General features: G+C 40.3%; 1 protein-coding gene across 5 annotated transcripts in view; it reads left to right on the top strand.

Annotated features, from left to right (window-relative positions):
* Positions 1 to 3,360: 3,360 nt before the first annotated feature.
* sobpa (sine oculis binding protein homolog (Drosophila) a) overlaps positions 3,361 to 22,945 on the top strand; it is a 51,126-nt gene continuing 31,541 nt past the window's right edge. Inside the window, exons 1-3 of one of the 5 annotated variants that reach the window (XM_054797199.1) lie at positions 3,361 to 3,770; positions 17,312 to 17,432; positions 20,653 to 20,862. In XM_054797199.1, coding sequence (XP_054653174.1) covers positions 3,675 to 3,770; positions 17,312 to 17,432; positions 20,653 to 20,862 — 427 coding nt within the window. In that variant the 5' untranslated portion in view covers positions 3,361 to 3,674. The remainder of the gene's footprint in view (positions 3,771 to 17,311; positions 17,433 to 20,652; positions 20,863 to 22,945) is intronic. The other 4 variants (XM_054797198.1, XM_054797200.1, XM_054797201.1 and 1 more) reach the window with 4 other exon arrangements.

Consider the following 22,945-nt stretch of genomic DNA (forward strand, 5'->3'; position numbering starts at 1 on the left):
ATGAATTGTCAGTCTAGTGCACATTGAGGATTTACGTAATGAAAACACACTTCTTTTCTCATAGTTTTTTTCTGTAATATGCAAATTTAAGTTATCGTCTGCAAATACTGTATTTTATTATATGTTTTCATGGGACAACATTAAAGAAAACACTTTGAGATAATGTAAAGTAGTCAGTGTACAGCTTGAATAACGGTGTATATCTTCTGTCCCCTCAAAATAACTCTACACACAACTATTAATGTATATACCCCTGGTTCCTGTTCAACTATTAATTAGGCCCAATTAGCCATTTTTCCCTCTCCGGTTTCATGTGACTCATTAGTGTTATAAAGTCTCAGGTGTGAGTGGGGAATAGGTGTGTTCAATTTTGCGCTATCGCTGTCATACTCTCTCATACTGGTCACTGGAAGTTCAACATGGCACCTCATGGCAAATAACTCTCTGAGGATCTGAAAGACAAAAGGAGTTGTTGCTCTACATAAAGATGTTCTAGGCTACAGAAAGATTGCAAACACCCTGAAACTGAGTTGCAGCACGGTCGCAAAGACCACACAGTACTTTTAACAGGACTGGTTCCACTCAGAACAGGCCTCGCCATGGTCCACCAAAGAAGTTGGGTGCACATGCTCAACATCATATCCAGAGGTTGTTTGTAAAGTGAGATGTATGAGTGCTGCCAGCATTGCTGGAGAGGTTGAAGGGGTCGGGCGTCAGCCTGCCAGGCCATAAGATGCATACTGCACCAAATTGCTCTGAATGACTATTGTCTCAAAAGGAAGCCTCTTTTAAAGATGATGCAGAAAAAAACGCAAATAGTTTGCTTAAGACAAGGACAAGGACTTTGATTACTGGAACCATGGCCTGTGGTCTGAAGACACCAAGATAAACTTATTTGGTTTAGAAGTGGATGTGGATGGGGCTGTATGAGTGCTGCCAGCAATGGGGAGCTACAATCAGGGGCGTCGCCAGGAATTCTGGGGCCCATTAAAAAAATAAATAAATCACCTTGGGCCCGCCATAACGCCAACTCTGAAGGTGTGCAAATGTCTTGCTTCTTATTGTTCAACATTACCAGTGTAATATTTACTGCTAGTGAGTTGTCCATGTGTCACCCCACCGTGGCACCTGTCCCTTAAAGACATTGAAAATGTCATTAAGAGCTGGGGATATGTATTATCTAGGTTTAGGAAGAGTTTGGCTGGTGTCTACTTAACTAAATGCATAAGTAACCTTGAAACATCCACCCCAAATAATGAACACATGAACGAACCGTGCCAGTTTAAGTTGATGCGTTGAAATATTTTGGCTTATTGAAAGCACAACCATACACCAGATAATCAAACCAAGAAATATGTCCTTTAGATGAAGACAACATTCAGTTTCACCATACACAGGAATTATGGCCATTAAACAACAACCCCCAAATAATACAATTAATACACTCATAAAAGGTTCTACCATCCTCTTTCACAAGGATTGTCCAGTAGAATGAGTCTGGGTGATGACTGCCGAAGTGAAGCTGAAGCGCGGATGGATGATGGACATGAGATGGTTGATGGAGGATGCAGATGAGGTGGTAGATGGATGATGCAATCCACATGCCCAGAAGACCTCTTCAAAAAACCCTCCCAATGAGCAGAAACAAAGATCTTCGCTAGAGCGAGATGAGCACTCCTAACTTTTTTTGTGCTCTTGAACAGTGGTTCACAGATATTTGGCATATTTAGAGATAGTAACACTATATCAAACTAGGTTACACATGCCACAGTCTGCATATAGTATGCACTTCACTATTTGATGCAAGAGAACATAACAAATGTACTAAAGGCCATCCTTTACAGTCTCACTGTCATTTTAATTGTACAATTTTAAAATGTTTTTAACATTTATCAAAGATTTTTAAAAAGTCAATATGGAACTTTACTTTTGGTCAATGTGGATATTTAACTGTTACTACCAAATACAAGAGATTGTTTTAATTGTTTTTCTGAATATATTTTAAAAAGAAATCACAATCAGACAGCAAAATTATTTACCCATCTATTGGTGCCCTTGTCATGGACCCTTGGAATTGTCCTAACTTTTCCCCCCTTTACAGCGCCCTACAGTTCAATGAGGGAAACATGAATGCCAACATGTTCTGTGACATACTCAAGCAGAGCATAATGCCCTCTGTTCGGAAAATGAGCCACAAGATAGTATTCCAGCATGATAACGACCCCAAACACACCTCCAAGATGACCACTGCCTTGCTAAAGAAGTTGAGGGAGTTGATGGACCTAAACCTAATTGGGCATCTGTGGGACATCCTCAAACAGAAAGTGGAGTAGGGCAAGATCTCTAACATCCACCAGCTCTGTGATGTCATCATGGAGGAGTGGAAGAGGATTCCAGAGACAACCTGTGAAGCTCCAGTGAACTCCATGCCCAAGAGTGTTAAGGCAGTGTTGGAAAATTATAGTAGCCACACAAAACATTGACACTTTCATTAGGGGTGTACTCACTTTTGTGACATACTGTAAATCACCATGGCATCAGTGGCGCCACAGTACCCATCTGCTCATCAACCTCCATGGACCATGAAGTAGCCTGCTAAGCCACAACAAGACGCACAATAGGTACTGTATTTTCTAGACTATAAGTCGCTCCAGAGTACAAGTCGCAGGACCAGCCAAACCATGAAAAAATGTAGTCCGGAAAATAGTGTTTTTAATGTTTGCGGAGAACTTGCTGTTACATCTGTTCCAAGCAGCGTGTGTGTGGCAGGAACCGTGAGCCGCTTCACTGACACTTTTTAAAGATAATTTCCAGATGACAAGAAGAGTTTTTGCCTACATCGGTGAGTACCTTTAAAGTCTCAGTAAGCACGGCAATACACGCCTTTCAATAACGTATATGCGACCTGACCGTTCTTACTGCAATCGTATCGGATTTATATCCACATACGAATGAGGCCTTGAGTCGTGACGTTCAAGGTTTAAAAAAAATACATTTTCAAATGCCTGGCAGGCTGGATTAAAAGCTTGAGTCTGTTCACAGTGAAGGTTGGCCTCTGCCACGGTTGCCCTTGTCGCTGGCATGAGGCCTGCGTGTAACATAAAGCCCATACACAATCACATTGTTCATGAGTGTTCTGTTCCAAATCATCAATCTTGCACATCATTTGCGAAATAAAGTGATCCTTTTCATCATTTTGCACCCATGGATATGAGTATGTTTTTGGTATCCCTATCGGCAGTACTGGCACTGCATATACTTGGGATGGATGGACACCAAGTTTGCACTATCTACCCACCCCTAGATGTGGCTGCACTGATTGTGCTCAACGGGAAAGCGAGAAGACACAGCTTCCCTGTGATCATCAACACGTCATATAATGTTTCAGCACAGGCCCCTCCCCCTGTCTCCATCGCCCCCCTCACTCAACCTCTGCTTGGACTCTTGGACAGAGAGGCGTCTCACCTACTGCTGCTGGGACCGCGGAGGGGACGTGCGGAAGATGGCTGACTTTTTAGCCGGGCACGGCGAGCCCTCAGCGGCATCACCAGCGTCAAACGGGCGGCTGAGAAGCTACAAAACATCCGCCGTCTGGCGACTGTAAAGAGCTGCTTCTCGTATCCCCCTCCTCTGCACCTCACCGCAAATATTGACAGAAGTATCAACGGGAAAACATGGCAGAAACGGAGAAAGAGGGCAGACCTCCGGAAAATAAAAGAAGCCGAAAACCAGCTCACCCCGTGAAAAGGGAGATAAATGAAGAAATGAAGGTAACGAAGTCTGCATGCTATTACGCTTTTGTGAGGAGCATGTGTCAAAGCACCAACCGCCCTTACTGTAAATCATACACTTAATTGTAATATGTGGCGTGAAACTTAAAATGTGTTTTGGTTCTTTATTATCCAAGTTCTGTTGTTTCAACAATAAGTTTGAAAGCATGAGCTCTATCGCTTTGTGACGTAGAATTCGCATGGTTAGTAGAAAATCCCGTGCACCACGAAGGCACCTCCACTACAATTATTACTATCAACGCTACACGCTCTCAATTAGGACAAATCAATGGGGGAACACTCCTCGTGATGCGTTTACGTGTCCATATGACGGCTGAGTAAGGTGCGTTTGTGTGCATGTCTGCCCGCCTGCCCAGATGCGTGTGATCCAGATGTGCGTCTGCTGTGGGCGCACATTGTCGCCTGTGTTGGGCCTTCAAGGTTCGGTCCCCCAAAACACGTTGTTTCCATTAGTGGGTTTTAATCGGTGCACGTTATGATATTTGAGTCTCATGTGGTTAATTGAGGAGAAAGAAAGTGGTGCTGGCGTTTTGCGTGCGTGTGTGTGTGTGTGTGTGTCTGTGTGAGCGAGCGAGAGGAGCGCTGTGCGTCTGCTTTGTCTCCATCTGGGCATTGTTTGTACACATTTTGGCCAGTCACATGCAAAACACTCCTCAGGGTGGATGTGCAGGGATCACACCATAGGGATAATTGTGGAAAATTACATTTTTAATTGTGATGAAAATCACAGTCTTGCTAGCCTTTTGGTGTTTAGAGTCTTCCTAAATGCAGACGTCTCATAGCCTCAGTCTATATTTCCTGCAGCAAAATACCCACGTTTTTTAAAATTCAAATGTAATGTTGGTAATATTGTATTATTATTACAATTTCGTTGTCATTATCATTAGACAACATGATATACACAATATCTATTCTATTAAAAAATGGTGAGTGACACTTAAACACTGGAGCAGAGCAAACTTTTCAATGTAAAGATATAATCATACGCGTCAATGTTAAACAGACAGCGTGAAGGAATTATCAGTCATAGCCACGCAGAAAGAGCAGGATTTGCTTCTTACTCCTTTTTGGGCATGTTGAATAGTGCAAGTGTAAATGTGGTGCTCCTCAATGTAACTTCAAAAATGAAATGTCCTAAACAAATAAACCACACAATAAATAGAAATAAGTCAAATACATTTTTATAGTATTTACTGGCTTTTTTCTTGTGATGCCTACACTGTAAAAAACTAGAGCAGAGCATTTATCACCACTTAATTCAATTCAAGATAAAAACAACTGTAATCAATTTATTTAGATTAAATTAATATGCTTTAAATATCATCTTTCTGTGTCGTACTGTCATAAATAATGTTGGTAGATACTGTACATTAATGTAATATTCTCTTCAATTCTAAACCGATTTTCTAATTCAAAATCCAATGCCAAGTTGATATTGTTGTGTGTATACTATACAGGGTATACTGCTTCATTCATATGATAAGAGGACACTTGTCATAAAGATCTGGCCAGGCTTCGGGCAGGTGAGAGAAAAGAGAACAAACATTTGTGTGTTATATTCAGTGATTTTTGTTTGGAAACGGCATGAGGATTTTTGCAAGACCGCGGAGACAAAGAACAAACCTCTGGTCCCCTCAAACAACCAACACTGTCTGAAACATTTTCAAAGCATGAGAAAGCCCCACAGGACAGTAAAAAGTCATTTGGTATAACAGAAAATAAAGGCCGATTTATTGTGCTGGATGACCAGCCCCTCTCGGTGGTGAATAATGTCGGGTTTAAATACCCACTGTTGCTGGCATTGCTCACTGTTGAATTAATATCACTTGATCAAGCCTTTTCTTACATTCCACACTACAAAATAAGTAACAAATGTATGAATTGTGCTGATATCGGACGCACATCAATAATGGCCGATACGCAAGGCAGCAATACTGGTATCATATCGGAAGTGATGCTCTGCATTGTCAGTGTGATGCAGTGCAGTTCTATACCATTGCCATAGTAAACACAGTGTCCAAGTAATCTCTTTGACTGTGTCAGACCTGAGCAATATTAACATAAATTTGTGATACCTGAGTTTGGTTTTATTAAATGGTGCAGGTGGACCTGAAGTCCTTCTGAAAAATAGGAAGTGCACAACTGTATGTCAAATCTGCCCCACATCATGTTTGTTGTGTTGCATTATGTCATATTTGTTAAGATTAACTTGTTGCCTCTTCAGGTGAATTTAGAAAATCAGCAGGGAATCAATACAGTAAGAGTTACCGTAATAACCCATTTAAGACATAAGACTTGTGCTCATGTTTACTGCTGTAAATGTGTTCCCTCGGGGAGCTGAGTGGTGGGGTTCAGTGTGGAGTTGTAGCTTGGCGTGGGTTACTGCAGCAACAGGAGCCCGTCTTTTATTAGGGTTTTTCATCAGGGGTTATAGTGCCTGTTGTGAGATGATTCAAACCTGCAATAAAAGCCTGTTCTGGCGATCACGTCTGGTGTTTGTGTGTCACACCAAACATTACAGTAACACCCAGCGACCAGTGTAGACTACTACATATCATTCATAGCATTTTTGAATGCGTCTTCTGAATGCCTTATATATGCATATTAGGTCATTTAGCCTGTTTTATGCTTGAAAATGCTTAATTTAGGTAAAAAAATGTAAATGTATATATATTTTTTACTAAAAATTGTCCACATTCATCCACAAAACAGCATGATTTATTAATATATTTTTTAAAACCATGAGAGTAAAGCTGCGAAATTGGAACACAAGGGGCTGTTACATTTTTTACGTCTCAAGTACCCCGGAAGTGCCTTCAAGTACCCACAGAGGTACTACTTCCCCCGTTTGAGAATGAGTGTACTGTAATGCAGTAACTGCAGTATGCATTACTAAATCCTTACCCTCAAAGGATTCATTGCTGTGCTTTATTATGTAACTGACAGAATAATTATTTGGGAAATAAAACTGCAAAATGTTTCAACTGACAACTATTTTCAGATACAGTGTTGCACTAGTGATTTGTAGGGAAACGGATGCACTGCAGGATTTTGGTCACGAGAAGAATTATGCAGTAGATAGAATAGACGCGGTGAAGGCAGGGGTCAGGAATCTTTCTGGCTAAGAGCGCCATGAAAGTCACATGTATTTCCATGAGAGCCGTAAAATATTTTTCAACATAAAATACAACAAAATGTGAATTTTTAAGCAAGACCAACAATTTTAGAATACAACAAGTCTCTAATACCATCGTTATACTGTTATACTGAAGCTAACCAATAATAAATCAAATACTTCTTACCATTAATGAAACTTCTGTGCTGCATGGTTTCGCATCGTACTCTTGTTTCTTTCTTTCTTTCTTTTCACCGTCGTCTTTGTCAAAAGTGTGTGCTCTGCAGAATTAACTAGCTGGCTATTTGATCAAAGGAGGGACGTTTACTTCTTGACATCTCAATGACCCGGGTAGACTACCGCATTAGCCAGTAATAAGTTTTGTTGTCTGACCCGGAAAATATCGGAAGGACAGCTGGCATTAGGAAATGGATGGCTGGATGAAAATGCATACGAAAGTTTTATATTTTGAACACTATTTATAACACTGTGATTTCTGTAATGTTTTACTTTAAAATGTCAGCAAAAAATTAAAATAAATAAATGTTATCGTGTTAAGAAATGTCTGAGAGCCAGATGCAGTCATCAAAAGAGCCGTAGGTTCCCTACCCCTGGCTTAAGGTGTCAAAACACTTCTCAAATAGAAGACAAGTTCAGTTGTAGCAAACTATTCAAATCAGAATTTTCTGTGAACAGCTCACACAACCACAAGTATGGAAGAGTCTTCTTTTACCCGCAGGTGTGTAATGTTTTAATTTGTGTAAGCGATAGTATGAATGCATGCATTGAGGTTGTGTTGCTTTTCTGAAAACACTGCTCCACACACAACTACAAAAAAGAGGTAGAATATGCACCGTCTATATTTTGATGTCCATTCATCTTCAATATTTGAACCCAAAGCTAGAGGAAAAAACACACGTGTACACACAAATACACAATGTTCCCTTGTGAGGGTTCTTACGCCACTGGAAATCCTAACAGTCTGACAGCATTTCCTTCATCTGGCTGCAGCTTAATGTGTGCCGTGGCAAAGTAAGCCCTGGTGAGTAATCAAGGGAAAGAAGAGGAGTGGGCATGGAGGGGAGAAAGGAATGTATGGAGCATGCATGGGGCTGGTTAAGCTGTAAAAACTGTAACCCGAGCGTCTCCATTGGATCCGATATCAAGGAAAGGAGAGGGAAATGAAAGAAGAGAGGCAGAGGCAGAGAGAAGGAGCAGGGGAGTGGAAAAAGGAGAGAAGGGAAAAGAGGAGGAGGCAAAAGGAAAAGTTGGCGTGTGGATTTGGGAATTGTATCATGGTGTTCTGTGACCTCCTCTGGTTTCTGCCCACAAGGTATCCAGTTCTCACCATCATCGTTACTGCAAGCCACACGGCTACCTTTGTCTCTGGAAACAGTTGAGAAACCTGCAGGATTGAAATCTGTTTTTCTATTCATCCATCCATCCATTTTCTATACCACTTCATCCTCATTAGGGTCGCAGGGGCATGCTGGAGCCTATCCCAGCTGACTTCGGGCGACAGGCGGGGTACACCCTGGACTGGTCGCCAACCAATCGCAGGGCACATATAGACAAACAACCATTCACACTCACATTCATACCTATGGACAATTTAGAGTCGCCAATTAACCTCACCTGCATGATTTTTGAATGTGGGAGGAAGCCGGAGTGCCCGGAGAAAACCCACGCGCACACAGGGAGAACATGCAAACTACAAATGCCCAGGGGAGAATCGAACCCAGGTCTTCCCAATCTCCAGGCTGTTCCTGTATTGGCCAACGTTCTAACCACAAGACCACCGTGCAGCCACTGTTTTTTCTAATCATCCCTTAAAAACGGCAGCATTATGACAGCATGCAAGGTGCATCATGTGCACAATTATGCATCATCATCAGCGGGTTTTTTTTAAGCAAGTAACAGCTCAATGTTCATACATGCAAAATTGAAACATACTCAGAAAAGAACACTGTAGCTCCTATGAAACATGGAGGAGGCTGCTTGGCTGCATCTGGCGCAGGGTCTCTTGACACTGCGCAGGGTACAATGACATTACAAGACTATCACGGCCTTCTGGAGCAAAATTTGCTCAGCTTGACCAGCTTGGTCTCCTGGGTCGCTCCAACAGGATAATGACCCAACACACACAGCTAAAACACACAAGAATGGCTAAGAAGAAAACACTGTACTATTGTGAAGTGGCCTTCTAGGAGCTTTGATCTCAATCCTGTCAAACATCTGTGGAAAGAGCTGAAAGGTACCCTTCAAACCTGAAACAGCTGGAGTGGGCCAGAATACGACATGGTTGACAGGTGCACCAGTCTCATTGAGAGTTACAGAAGTCACTTGATTGCAGTGATTGTCTCAAAATATTGTGCAACCAAATATTGCAGGCCAGTTTTATTAGTTTGTTTTAAAAAAATTAAAATAATACTCTTGGACTACATTTTTATTTATATGTATATATTAATATATATAAAGTATGTAAAGAATTTGTTTCTTTTATGATAACTTAAATAGAAAGTGGTTTGCTAGAACGATCTGCAGGTGGAAATGGGTGCTTTGGTTATGAATCCAGCAGAGGGTGCTGTCTCACAAGTCAATTCACACAATATTTTCCAGCAGGAAGATGCTTTGGCAGGATGTGATGTTGAGAAACATAAGTAGAATACAGTCGTCCCTTGTTTATCACTGTTAACTGGTTCCGGACACGACCACAATAAGTGCATTTCCACAAAGTAGGATTCAATATTAATAAACAGAATATTTTTGTAGTTAGAGCACAGAAAACCAATTTAAGACTTTCTAAGTACTGTTTTGAACATTATTAGAGCACACTAGACATGAAATAACACCCATATAGACACCTTTATAGTCACTTATTATTTTTTGTTTACACCACATTGCACAGGCTACGGAATCACTGCAGGGACATAAGAGACGGCTGCCGATAGCATAGCAAGCTACCAAGCTAACTAGTTAGCCTCTCCAATTTACTGATTCTAAATGTGTTTCCAACTGTTTGGGGAAGAAAGACAAAGTAAAAAGCCACAAATTTACCTCTTTCACACGGAATGGTAGGATAACCACTCTTACCATGTCGGACATGCCATGTTTGACTCCATGCAGTGTAGAGGTAATGTAATGTCATGACTCATCAATGTAACATTACGCCTAGTGACCACAATACTACATATAAGTTGTCTTTCAATATTTTTTGACTAATGATAGGCAATAGTCAACCACGAAACAGCGATCATTTATTAATTTTTGAAAAAAGTGCAAGAGCGAGGGACGACTGCACTGTACTGTATACTGTATGCCTGTGATTGTTTTTTAATGTGTGAAACTGAATTTTAAGTGTGTTTAATAACTCAGTGGCATGTTACAGGGTTTAGAGTAGCAAAATTAGGTACATTTAGGGATTTTTTATGGGTGTGGCCATTCTTTGCATTTTTGTTATACTTACATGTTCAAACAAATTTTTATATTTGTCACTGACAACACAACGTAAGACAAAATGCAGTTTTTAAATGAAACTTTTTCTTAATAACGAAGAAAAAAATCCAAACTTACATGGCCCTGTGTGAAAAAGTGATTGCCCCCCCCATTTAAAACATAATTTAACTGAGATTAATTGAGATCTATCAGTCTGGAAAAGGTTATAAAGCCATTTCTAAAGCTTTGGGACTCCAGCGAACCACAGTGAGAGCCATTATCCACAAATGGTGAAAACATGGAACAGTGGTGAACCTTCCCAGGAGTGGCCGGCCAACCAAAATTACCCCAAGAGCGCAGCGACAACTCATCCAAGAGGTCACAAAAGACCCCACCACAACATGACACAACAACAGAACTGCAGGCCTCACTTGCCTCAGTTAAGGTCAGTGTTCATGACTCCACCATAAGAAAGACACTGGGCAAAAACGGCCTGCATGGCAGAGTTCCAAGACCAAAACCACTACTGAACAAAAAGAACATTAAGGCTCGTCTCAATTTTTCCAGAAAACAGCTCGATGATCCCCAAGACATTTGGGAAAATACGCTGTGGTCTGAAGAGACAAAATTATAACTTTTTGGATGCTGTGTGTGCCAATACATCTGGCATAAAAGTAACGGCGCATTTCAGAAAAAGAACATCATACCAACAGTAAAATATGGCGGTGGTAGTGTGATGGTCTGGGGCTGTTTTGCCGCTTCAAGACCTGGAAGACTTGCTGTGATAAATGGAACCATGAATTCTGCTGTCTACCAAAAAATCCTGAAAGCAACTGTCCGGCCATCTGTTGGTGACCTCAAGCTGAAACCAACTTGAGTTCTGCAGCAGGACAATGATCCAAAAACACACCAGCAAGTCCACCTCTGAATGACTGAAGAAAAACCAAATGAAGACTTTGGAGTGGCCTAGTCAAAGTCCTGACCTGAATCCTATTGAGATGCTGTGGCATGACCTTAAAAAGGGGGTTCATGCTGGAAAACCCTCCAATGTGGCTGAATTACAACAATTCTGCAAAGATGAGTGGGCCAAAATTCCTCTACAGCGCTGTAAGAGACTCATTGCAAGTTATCACAAACGCTTGATTGCAGTTGTTGGTGCTAAGGGTGACCCAACCAGTTATTAGGTTTAGGGGGTGATCTCTTTTTCACACAGGACCATGTAGGTTTGGACTTTTTTCTCCCTTAATAATAAAAGTTTCATTTAAACTGCATTTTGTGTTCAGTTGTGTGGTCTTTGACTAATATTTTAATTTGTTTGATGATCTGAAACATTTAAGTGTGACAAACATGCAAAAAAAAAGAAATTAGGAAGTGGGCAAACACTTTTTCACACCACTGTATGCTGTGTTATTTTGTCATCCATCCATCCATTTTCTATGCCACTTGTCATTAGAGTGGCGGGGGTATGCTGGAGCCTATCCCAGCTGACTTTGGGCGACAGGCGGGGTACACCCTGGACTGGTGGCCAGCCAATGGCAGGGCACATATAGACAACCATTCACACTCACATTCATACCTATGGACAATTTAGAGTCGCCAATGCATGTTTTTGTGGGAGGAAACCAGAGTATGCAGTGAAAACCTACACACACACGGGGAGAACAAACTCTTCAAAATCCACACAGAAATGCCCAAAGGAGATTTGAGATTCTTCCCGATCTCCTGACTGTGACTGTGTGGCCAACATGCTAACCACTAGGCCACCGCACGGCCCTTGTGTTGTCATAATAAATCAAAATAATTGAATATGAAACAGGCAGCATGGTGGCAATGAGATTAGCACGTCTACCTCACAGCCAGGTGATTCTTGATTTTGAAGCCTGGACCAGTTTGAGACTATCGGCGTGAATGTGAGTGTGAATTGTTGTTCGTCTTTAAGTGCCCTGTGATTGACTAACGACCGGTTCAGGGTGTACCCCGCCTCTCTTCCAAGTCCGCTAGGATAGGCCCCAGCTGACCTGTGACCCTGAATAGGATAAGGGCTAGTAAATGAATAAATGAATGGATTAGGGCTGCAACTAACGATTATTTTCTTAGTCGATTAATCTGAAGCTTGTTGTTTTAGCTTAGTGGAGTAATTGGTTAGGCCCAAGACGGACCAAATCAATATGAACCAAACACAAACAGTTCATAGTTTGGGCCGTAACATACTGTATCAGAAAAGAGTAAAAAATGTAGATCGCTGCAAAGTCAAAGCTGATGTGTGTGAATATCTTTTTTTGCCTAAAACACAAAGATAATAGGTCCGCTTTCACGGATGACGAAGGAAATTCAAAAATATTCACATTTGAGAGGCTGATATTTACGTTTTTACATCAAAAATCAAATACCCAAACTGTAAAAATAATTGATTAGTCATCAAGTCATCGATTAATTATTGCAGCTCTGGAATGACTTATTTTGATCTCCATTCATTATCTCTGATTTGTGTTGCTATCATATTATACTGTGTGATGGATTCTCCAAACAATATCTTATTCATGGAATATCTACGAAAGACAACTCAACCCTCTTAGATTTGATAAAAACCTGGACTATTCATAGTGTTGAAGTAATAAATGTATTATCATGGAAGTCTGATCGTCCATTGTACCGTCGTTTTGGCACTACAGTGCTTGTCCCGTGGATGCTTTACAATTTACAATTTTGTTCCCTGTCAGAATTATGTCACTCAATAATTAATTACTGACTTAGAAATCAATGGAGAATTGTTCCCGTGTATCTAAAAAACATATATTTTTCTCCCACCGCCTAAAACACATTCTACAGTACTAAACCCATCAGTGGCTGATCATTGCATTGCTGTCTCTTCCTCCCCAGCTCGCCCAAAGCCAAAGTTTGTGCTGCTGCTCTGATGAGCCGCCAACCAGGATTAGATTTCACTCTTAATAATCCTCCCACTTTCTGCAAGTCGTGGGGTGACACAGGGGACAGGGTGCTAGGAAGAAAAGTGAGGCAGAGAGGGAGAGAGATGCTTTGTTTTCACAAGGGGACATTCAGTTTGTCTGGAACTTGTTTTGCTGAGGGGGGAATCCTTGCTTCTATGCTTTGCACCGGGTGCACTTGACACACACAATACTTTGGGTTAAATACTGATGAGTGGTGACTCAGTGGTGTTGCTGTTTTCCTGTCTTTCTAATATGTACTTTACATTAACCACAGAGCAATGATATCATTTCTAATACTGTATGTACTTTACATTAAACACAGAGCTGTGATATACTGTAATTTCAAAAGCAATGTATACAAACAAGCCATCAACCGCTAGTCACCATTCGAGCAACACAATATCACGAGAAAGGAGTCATCATTTTACAAGAAAAAAGTAATAACATTACAAGTACAAACATATAAAGTAGTTGGATTTAACAGCACATTTGATACTTTACTTTCACACTACAATAGATAATATACAATGATTGTGATTGTTTGTGGGAATCAACAGCATCATCTGCAGGATGAGTTTACTGTTTGTTTGTGTTTGTTCCAATGATCAGGATATTTTTAATATATATATTTAATGATATTACCTGATGCATGTACTGTATTTTGTAACCCTTACAACCATCTGAACAGTCCATGGTTTTTATGGTAGGTTTAGGTTTAGGTTTTAACAAGGGGAGACATAATATACATTTTTTGAATCCAGAAAACATATAAAGGTTAGGAATTAAAATGACTATTGCATGACATTTTTTTCAACCAAAAAATATAAGAACAACACCGGCTAACATATGTTACAAATATTTTTTTAAAAGAACAAATTAAACAAAAAACATGTCTATACTTTTCCACACTTTCATATTAAACTGCATACAAATTGAAGGGCACTTCAATTCGGGTCAAATAAGATGAGTGGCGTTCGTGGCTGTCAGTCACGGCTGTCTCAGAGACACGTACATATCCGTAGTGCGTGCACACACAAAAGCAGTCTCCGACAATTTGCAGTCGTTCTGTTGTTACAGGAAGCTATTTATTCAATGATAGCTAACGTTACTAGCTAAACTTGGACAAATCACTATCATTAGCTAACAACAACCATAACTAATGCACGTGCGTGTGTGTTACGTGGGGCATGGCTTACGTGCTCGGAGCAGCTTGAAGTATGTTCGAAAGTTAGCGCCCTTTGGGCAGCGGCATAACGGTTGTAAACAGTCCTTTCACTTTGTATCTGATAAAACAAGTATTTGATCCAAGCAACCAGCAAGAAGTCTCACCCCACAGATCAGTTACGTGTGCATAAAGCACACAAATAAGTCCTGTCCTTTAGCGAAGAAGCTTTTTGAGGAATACCGCTACTAGCACAATAATTCCGAAATAGAAGAAGGAGCTTGTTAATGAGCCCAAGATAGTTGGGACCACAGAAAAACACACTTTGCTGTCATGGATTTAGATCCTACAGTTCCCACAAGGTCCCCCTCTTCAAGATGGCACATGTACAGACAGAAAGACGAGGCGATGGGCCATAGAATCTTGGATGAGAACATAACATCACACTGAAGATGGGTCATGGATAGTTCTTCCGCTTGGACAATGACCCAACACCTACTGAACTGTTGTAAGACTTCCAAAACATATGGATAAATTAATAATTCATTATATTTTAAATGTGGAAATGTGGGGCAATGTTGGAATCCAAAATGTTTGACCAATAAAGTTTTAGCATACACTTTGACTAAGGGTGTACTAACACACACCATTACTACTTACTACTACTACTACTTATACTTATTGCTACTACACTAACCGATACCATTGCCGTGGCACTTGGGCCCACTCCACGCCTAAATTCATGTTTGGCAAGTAAGTGTGAGTGCTCTGAGCCATGCTCAAGTTCATAACAGTTGAGTCATAGAATGACGGTAATGTTATCTCTCCTTGCAAGATCTTATTCACAGCCGACACAGTGTATTTTTACTCAAATTAATCCAAAAGTCAAACCCACTCCCTCAACTGAATTCTCTGTCAGTTCAGCTGATCTAACTAAAACATTGTCCACAGTGAGTCCCGCAGGCGTGTACAACCCTGAATGCTCCCGTTCTGTGTCTCCTGGCATCATTAAGGAGAATATATTATTTTGGCAGGTTTGTTTGGAGCCGCTATAATGAATGTGTCATATTGCTCTGATTTTGTGCCATGTGTCCATTTGGTTCTGGACGTTTGAATGTGTCTTCATTGATTTTTAGCATTCTTAATAGTTCAAGATGTGCTTACCCTGAACCAAGCCACACAGGCATTCCATTTCTGAGAGCACGTAGTTGGTGTGTTCCGGATCTCATGAGAACAATAGTACGAGTCGCACCTTCTGAAAGTCAAAAAGACACAGTGCAGGTGACCAAAGTTGCGAAGAACACATATATTACAAGTTTATTTCTTCACCCTGCAGTGAAAATACCTGATAGGTGTGGTTTTATGGGCCATAAGAGTTGTTTATGTCGCAGCCTGTGAGGGGAAAAGCTACAAACCTTCAGTCAAACTGCTGTTGCTTGCCATTTTTCACAGGGTTTCTTCAATGTAAACACCACTGTTAACATCAAAATGAAAAAAATGTTTAAGACTGCTTAGACTTTGGACAAATGAAGAGGTTTCAATGTTCTACATGAATTAAGCATTTAACGCATTATACTAAAGTACGCTAAATTGCGCCTGTAAACGTTAACTATGACTTCATCCTTCCTTGACTTGAAGCATGGCTTACCTCCGTCACGTCCATCCATTGTCCTCACCACCACAGTGGTATTTCATATCAATACAGATCAATAGGTCCTGTCAGCGGTCATTAACAATGCCTGCTCAGAACCAAGTGAAAGATTAGGCATGACTTACCTACTGGATGTTCTGTATTGTGCAATTTTTATCTGAAGCTTCAATTTGTAACAAAATTGAATAAACAAATACATTTGAAGTTTTTTAGCATTTAAAAGATATCTTTCCAGTTCAGTTGTTTTCATGTAAACGAATGAAGAAGATGAGTTTAACAGGAGACTGCAAGCGTTGGATGGCTGAATCCCTCTTGTAGACATAATCATAGTGGGACATATTTAAATGAAAGTGTAAATTATGATTAGCTCAGTCGTTTGTGTTTGGGTGTATGTGTCTTCCGACAACATTGTGTTCCTTTCTTAGTTCTACATCGGGAATGAGCGCCTGCCGTGCAATTCTCTGCCAAAACAGGCGTGTCAAACTCAATTGCACCGGGGGCAAAAACACAAAGCCGACTTTAGGTTGCGGGCTGAACAGGACATCGTCAGTGCTCACACACACACACACACACACACACAGATGCTCCTTTGATGCCTCAATAATGCAGGCTCAAAAAATAGTAGTTGGTATGGTCAGATTTTGAGAAAATGTCACATTAGCACTGACAAATAGAGAAGTAAGCAGCCTTTCTTTTATCCCGCTTGTGCATTTTTGAAAATATCCGTGTTCCTGTCTGTTCATTCCTGCTTGAAATTTCTACTTTGTGATTTCTCTGAAGATATCCTGAATGCTGAATGGAAGGGTCAGGAAAAGGGAGGGAGAGATGGCTGCGGATAAATGACTATGGTTGTTTTGGCGTGATTGTTTGTTTCAATACAGTGATTATTGATTGGCCACCTTCTCGTCATCCTCGCAACGTCCGGGCAAAAGCTACAGTGTTTTATATAAACACAAAAACTATTATTTTTGTTCATCTCTTGGACGTTGGCCACATCTTGCCCAAAGTCAACTGGGCTAGGCTCAAGCTAACCCGTGACACTGAACAGGATAAGCAGTGGAAAATATTAGATGCACTTTCATCCTATAGAATATGCTGGCTCCAATCTTATAGTGCTAAATATAGGTTTACGTACAGTATATCAAGACTTCTACGTAAAGTCTTGATATAAAGTCACCGGTGCTTATCATCCTTTTGTTTCTGTTGCAGAATTTTGCAGAGAACACCATGAACGAGCTGCTGGGTTGGTATGGCTACGACAAAGTGGAGCTGAGAGATTCAGACAATCTGGAGTTAAGCGATACAAGGCAGCACATCTCTGTCCTTGCAGGTGCGACACAGTCACATCCATGAACTCAACGTGTACTCTACACTCACAAAGGCTTGTGCATTTATTAACAGGCTGGATTAGCAGGTAAAATCTCTGCATGATATTTTTAAAGAATCCCTTTTCATTTAATATATATAAATATATTACTATTATTATATTATATTATTTTTTTATAATATTATTATGTTACATTACTAATACTTATATTATTACTATACACTCGGTAAATCCGCGGTGTGGAATTATTTCCAAGTTTTGGATTATAAATCTGCAATTTGCAGTTTGTTCAGTTGATACTTGTCATATGTTTCGTTCATGTGTGACGATGAGCCCAGTTGATAATTTCACTGATTGTATTAGTCCAGAGTTTCATACTTTGCACTTTTCTCTTATACAGATGTTTGTTCCACATAGAAATGTGCAACTTTTCAAATTATCCCCAGGTCATATTATGACCTATATTTGAGTGCTTTTAACGTGTGTAATTTAAAAAAAAGCTAAAAAGAGAGTTACAATATGTGGCCCTGGTGAAAAAAGTTTGGACACCCCTGGTTTATGATGTCATAAAAACCCTTGCCTTGAAAACTAAAAAACCTCAAAAACTATTTTCTTGTGGCTGAAAGGCCAAAACACACGGGAATTATTTTCAAACTATATTTATACTGCTACATGCTTGACCAGTAGAGGGCACTGTGACACTGCTAATGGGACCAACAGGTAGAGGAAGAAGGTGGGGAGAGAGTGTGAAGGAGAAATGCAAAGCTAAATTGTAGCTGTATGATACAACCCGGACAGAGTGTGTGATTAAAGTTTATGAAGACTTAATAGGCCTGCTTAATTCTACACCACCCACAGAACACTACCTCTTTTAGAAGAGTCTAACGACGACGACCATTTGTCCTTTTTTCAATAACTCCTCCAACTCCACCACAACGACGTATACTCGACCACTCCTCTTCAAAGGTAAATAACATTTATCATTACGTATTATTATATCATTTTTATTTTTGTTTTTTCATTAATTATCCTTGTTTAATATTACTACTGCATCCAGACTCATTTACATACATACACATATACTGTATATGTATACACGTACATGTAGTACCTATATCATTGGTAATATTACCTTTTGTTGGACTTACGAACAAATCGACATGCGAACAGTCGTCTGGAACCAATTGTGTTCGTAAGTTGGGGACCTAGTGTACAGTGTATATAGTAAATATTGGTTGGTTTGGTATATACTATGATCCCGACAAATAAACCAATCTCATTTGCAACTTTTTTCACCTCAGAGAAACAGGCTGAAACACTCAGATAAACAAATAAAAACATGGTAGGTGAGAAACAAGAGTATCTTCATTTATGTAGTGACATTGAAAGCAAGACGAACAAAATCGGAACATGGTCACTGTCGGCACACATCAGAAAAAGTGCACATAAAATAGGAAGAACTTGGCCTGGAAAACAATAACTTACCAAAACTCTCAGTTAACAGCCCAATTTCTTGCTTTACAATTCACTGTCACGGGATATAAAATGAAGTTGGCCAAACAGCTTTACCCGTTTAAAATGATATTCAATGATGTCCAATTACGATCCAATGTTGTTGGTTGTTGTCGCGTGCGGGGGCGTATTTAGTAATTTGTACATCCTTGTACAGTACATCCTCACTGACAAACTTTTTTTTTTTTTATTTTCATTTGTACAAAAGGTGAGTATGCAATTTAGGCTACCTTTTTCCTACTTTTGAAATCTGTTAGTTTTCTGTCAGCTTAAGTTGCTAGTTACATACATTTATATACCCCACCCCCCCACCCCCCACCCCAAAACGATTTCATCATCCACTAACAGTGTGAATATGACAAAATTATCCTATTTCCTGAGCTAGATAACGTCCTTAAAATCCTCCTTTGGGATGATTATTTCCTAACAAGTCAATCATGTCAGCACTTTTACTGTAATTGATAAGAACATTAAGCAACATTTTATATAGCTTTCTGCTTTAAAACTCACATCTTTGTGATGAAATGGGTCACGCTCAGCTTCGTCCCTAAAACTACTGCATCATTCTTGGCTGTGCTGTTGTCATGAGCCCCTGGCTGTCTACCTTTGGTGGTTTTGATAAAAAAAAAAAAAAAACAGTTTGTTTCCCTCTCGCCTTCTCCTCTTCTCCACTCCACTGGGGTGACTCCACATCAGTTTTCTCCAAACCGTTCCAACAAGCTTGTTTCTCTCCTGTCTTCCGGAATCAATCTGCACACTCGCAGTAACATGGAATAGTCCATTGCATGAGAAGGGAGGGGGAGAGCAGTTGGAGAGCTCATGATAGGTTATCTTGATGTAGTTTTAAGCATGTGAATTATGACTGAAACAGTAATATGTACAATAAATTGGAAAAAAAAATCTGTTTTTATGAAATGTTTGGGAGGCCCTGGAAATTTCGGGGCCCCGGGCAATTGTCTGTGTTTGCCTAATGGTAAGTCCCCCCCTGGTCACGTGATATGTAAGAAGCTGCTGACACAAGTTGCACTTCATTGTCTGGAGTCATCTTTAGCGTTTTAAAAATACTTCCACACATTTTTAGCAGCCATTATGAGCCAACAAGTCCATTGATGTTGATGGTCGTCCTAGTGTTCAAAGCGCTCACCTCAGCTTCTTTGGACTGTGCCACTGAAGGTGGTGATTTTATTAATGCGTGGTGCGTATGGGTCTTTCTGTTTATTAGTACAAATTAGCCTGTTTTTGTGTCAAAATAGGCTATTTATAACAAAAACAAAGACATACTACGTACAAATGTATGCTCAGCAGCAGCCGTGGCCACCCCTCATGTAGTCAGAATGGTACAGTCTTGATCACAGGTGAGATAGTTGAATCAGACTCTTCTGAATCGAATCATCGAATAGTCAAGTCTTCTAAGACACCTCTACTATAATCACCCCTAATAAAAATAAATCTAACTTTCATCATTAGATCACCTGTAGGACCCTGCTCCGACTGTCTCTCTGTCATACAGTACATTAGTGCTGCTATAGTGATGACAATGAGTGGTATTCAAGGGCAAAGCTCACTCTCAAAAAAAGACTCGGACATGTACCAAGAAGAAAGTAGCCCAATAATTCACACTTTAGGTATTTTGGCTCTCTTTATGATGGATGCACTTACAATGACAGGCAAACCGCATCTCATCAGTTCTCCTTCTATCGCTCTCACACAGAAAACTTGCCAAAAATTCCAGCTCCAAGAGAGAGCAGCGAAGCCTCTCCGGATCGAGCCAACAGTTCCCAGTCTCTGCCAAACACCAAAAATGGAGTCACAGAGCCCTCCACCACCATGCCATTCACCTCCACAACCAGCACCAAGGAACATGGCAACCAGTCCATCACTGTCCCAGTGGTACCTTTGCCACTGATCAAGCCCTCTGCAGGTACAGACACCTTTTCAGACCCGAGATATAAGCAGGTACAATATAGAAAGCATCCAGATATCCTGGACAAATTTAGAGTAAAGTATATATTTTTCATTTGGCGAATGGGTTTCTTTTAGCTGGAATGGTAAATGGTCTTTCACTTGTATAGCGCCTCTCCACCTCCAAGGCACTCCAAGTGCTTTGACACTGTTAGCACATTTACCTACTGATGACACAGCATGAGGAGCAACCGGGAGTTCAGTATCTTGCCCAAGGATACTTAGACATGATCACCTGCAACCTTCATGTTGGGAAACAACCACTCTACCACCTAAGCCATGCCCCCTGGAAGTGGCAAAAGACGATCAGATGTTGCTTAAGATAGAATATTTATTTTTTGTATAAACAATTAGTATTCCTTTTTCATGGCATAAACATCCGATGCCACTTATCCTCATTAGGGTCGTGGGGGTATGTGGAGCCTATCCCAGCTGACTTTGGGCAAGAGGCGGGGTACACCCTGGACTGGTCGCCAGTCACCAACAACCATTCACACTCACATTCATACCTATGGACAATTTAGAGTCGCCAATTAACCTAACATGAATGTTTTTGGACTGTGGGAGGAAACCGGAGTACCCGGAAGAAAACCCATGCCAGCACGTGGAGAACATGCAAACTCCACACAGAGATGCCCAATGGAGATTCGAACCACTGAATATGTGGCCAACAAGTGCTGCCTAAATTTATAATCAAATGTTTAACAAAATGCCACACATTACCAGGATCTTTTAGAATGGTAAAAATATGCAAATGTAAACACAATTTCATACAGTCTGTTGCCACTTCCTTGTGTCATCTCAAGCTAAAAATACCCATTCTCCCAATTAAAATTCATTTAAAAAATTTGGCAAGGGTATGAATAATGTTGGCTCTTACAAAATATATACAGTCTGGGAAAAATGATTAGACCACCCTTGTTTCTTCAGTTTATTGATCCATTTTAATGCCTGGTACAACTCAAGGTACATTTGTTTGGACAAATATAAGGATGATAACAAATATAACTCATAAGAGTTTAATTTAAGAGCTGATCTCTAGCAACTCCCATTGTTTTCTTGATAATAACCAAAACCACTTAAGTTCTTACATGAATAGCTATAGCATTGCACTGCCAAAAAATGTAACTCTTATGAGCTATTTTTGTTGTCATTATTATATTTGTCCAAACAAAGGTACCTTTAGTTGTATCAGGCATTCAAATGAACAAGAAACTGAAGAAACAAGGGTGGTCTAATCATTTTTCCCAGACTGTATATTTTTTGAGAATCCACGCAAGAAGGAGAACATGAAAACTCCACTCAGAAAGGACCAAATGAGATTCACACATTCGCCTTCTTGCTGTGCGACTACACCAAATGAAATGAAAATGAATGAATGAGGGAGTTAAATTGAGTTGTCCACTGCTTTGCAGCTATAAGAGCGTCCATTTGTCCTTCACTTCTGCAAGATATGTTGATTTTGTTTGCTTGTTTGGAATTTGGTCTTTGGGAATGTCCAGCAATTCAATCCAGGTTCTCTGAATGTTGGTTGTTGGTTGATCCAAAATGTCTTTGATTGGTCTTTGATTGGTCTTTGCTGGGCTTAAGGTCTCTGTGGGCGTGTTGGGGTTTGCATGTCACAAAACAATGTTGTGGTTTGTTATACACACTGGCTTCAAGTTGTTTGGGTCGTTTGCAGACAGGAGCAAGGCGAACGGAGGCATGAAAGGGTGAAAAGGGCACAACACTAGACTAGTGGACTAGGAGGCACAAATACTGTAGTTCACAATACAACCCTTGCTACACGACTGTGTAAGCCTCTGTCTAAGCTCTTCCACACCCAACTCATCTTACCATGCATTTACAGTCAGCCCTCGCTACATTGCGGTTCAAACATCACTCCCTCACTCTATCGCGGTTTTTCAAGCATAAATTCATTAATAAATGATTGCTGTTTCATGGTTGACTACGGTCTAGTATTAGTCAGAAAATATGCACATTTAAACAAACTATGTGTTTTTTGCCTAAATTTGCATTTTCAAGCATAAAAATGGCTGAAT

Source organism: Dunckerocampus dactyliophorus, chromosome 13 (assembly GCF_027744805.1).
Source record: "Dunckerocampus dactyliophorus isolate RoL2022-P2 chromosome 13, RoL_Ddac_1.1, whole genome shotgun sequence".
Taxonomy (NCBI): domain Eukaryota; kingdom Metazoa; phylum Chordata; class Actinopteri; order Syngnathiformes; family Syngnathidae; genus Dunckerocampus; species Dunckerocampus dactyliophorus.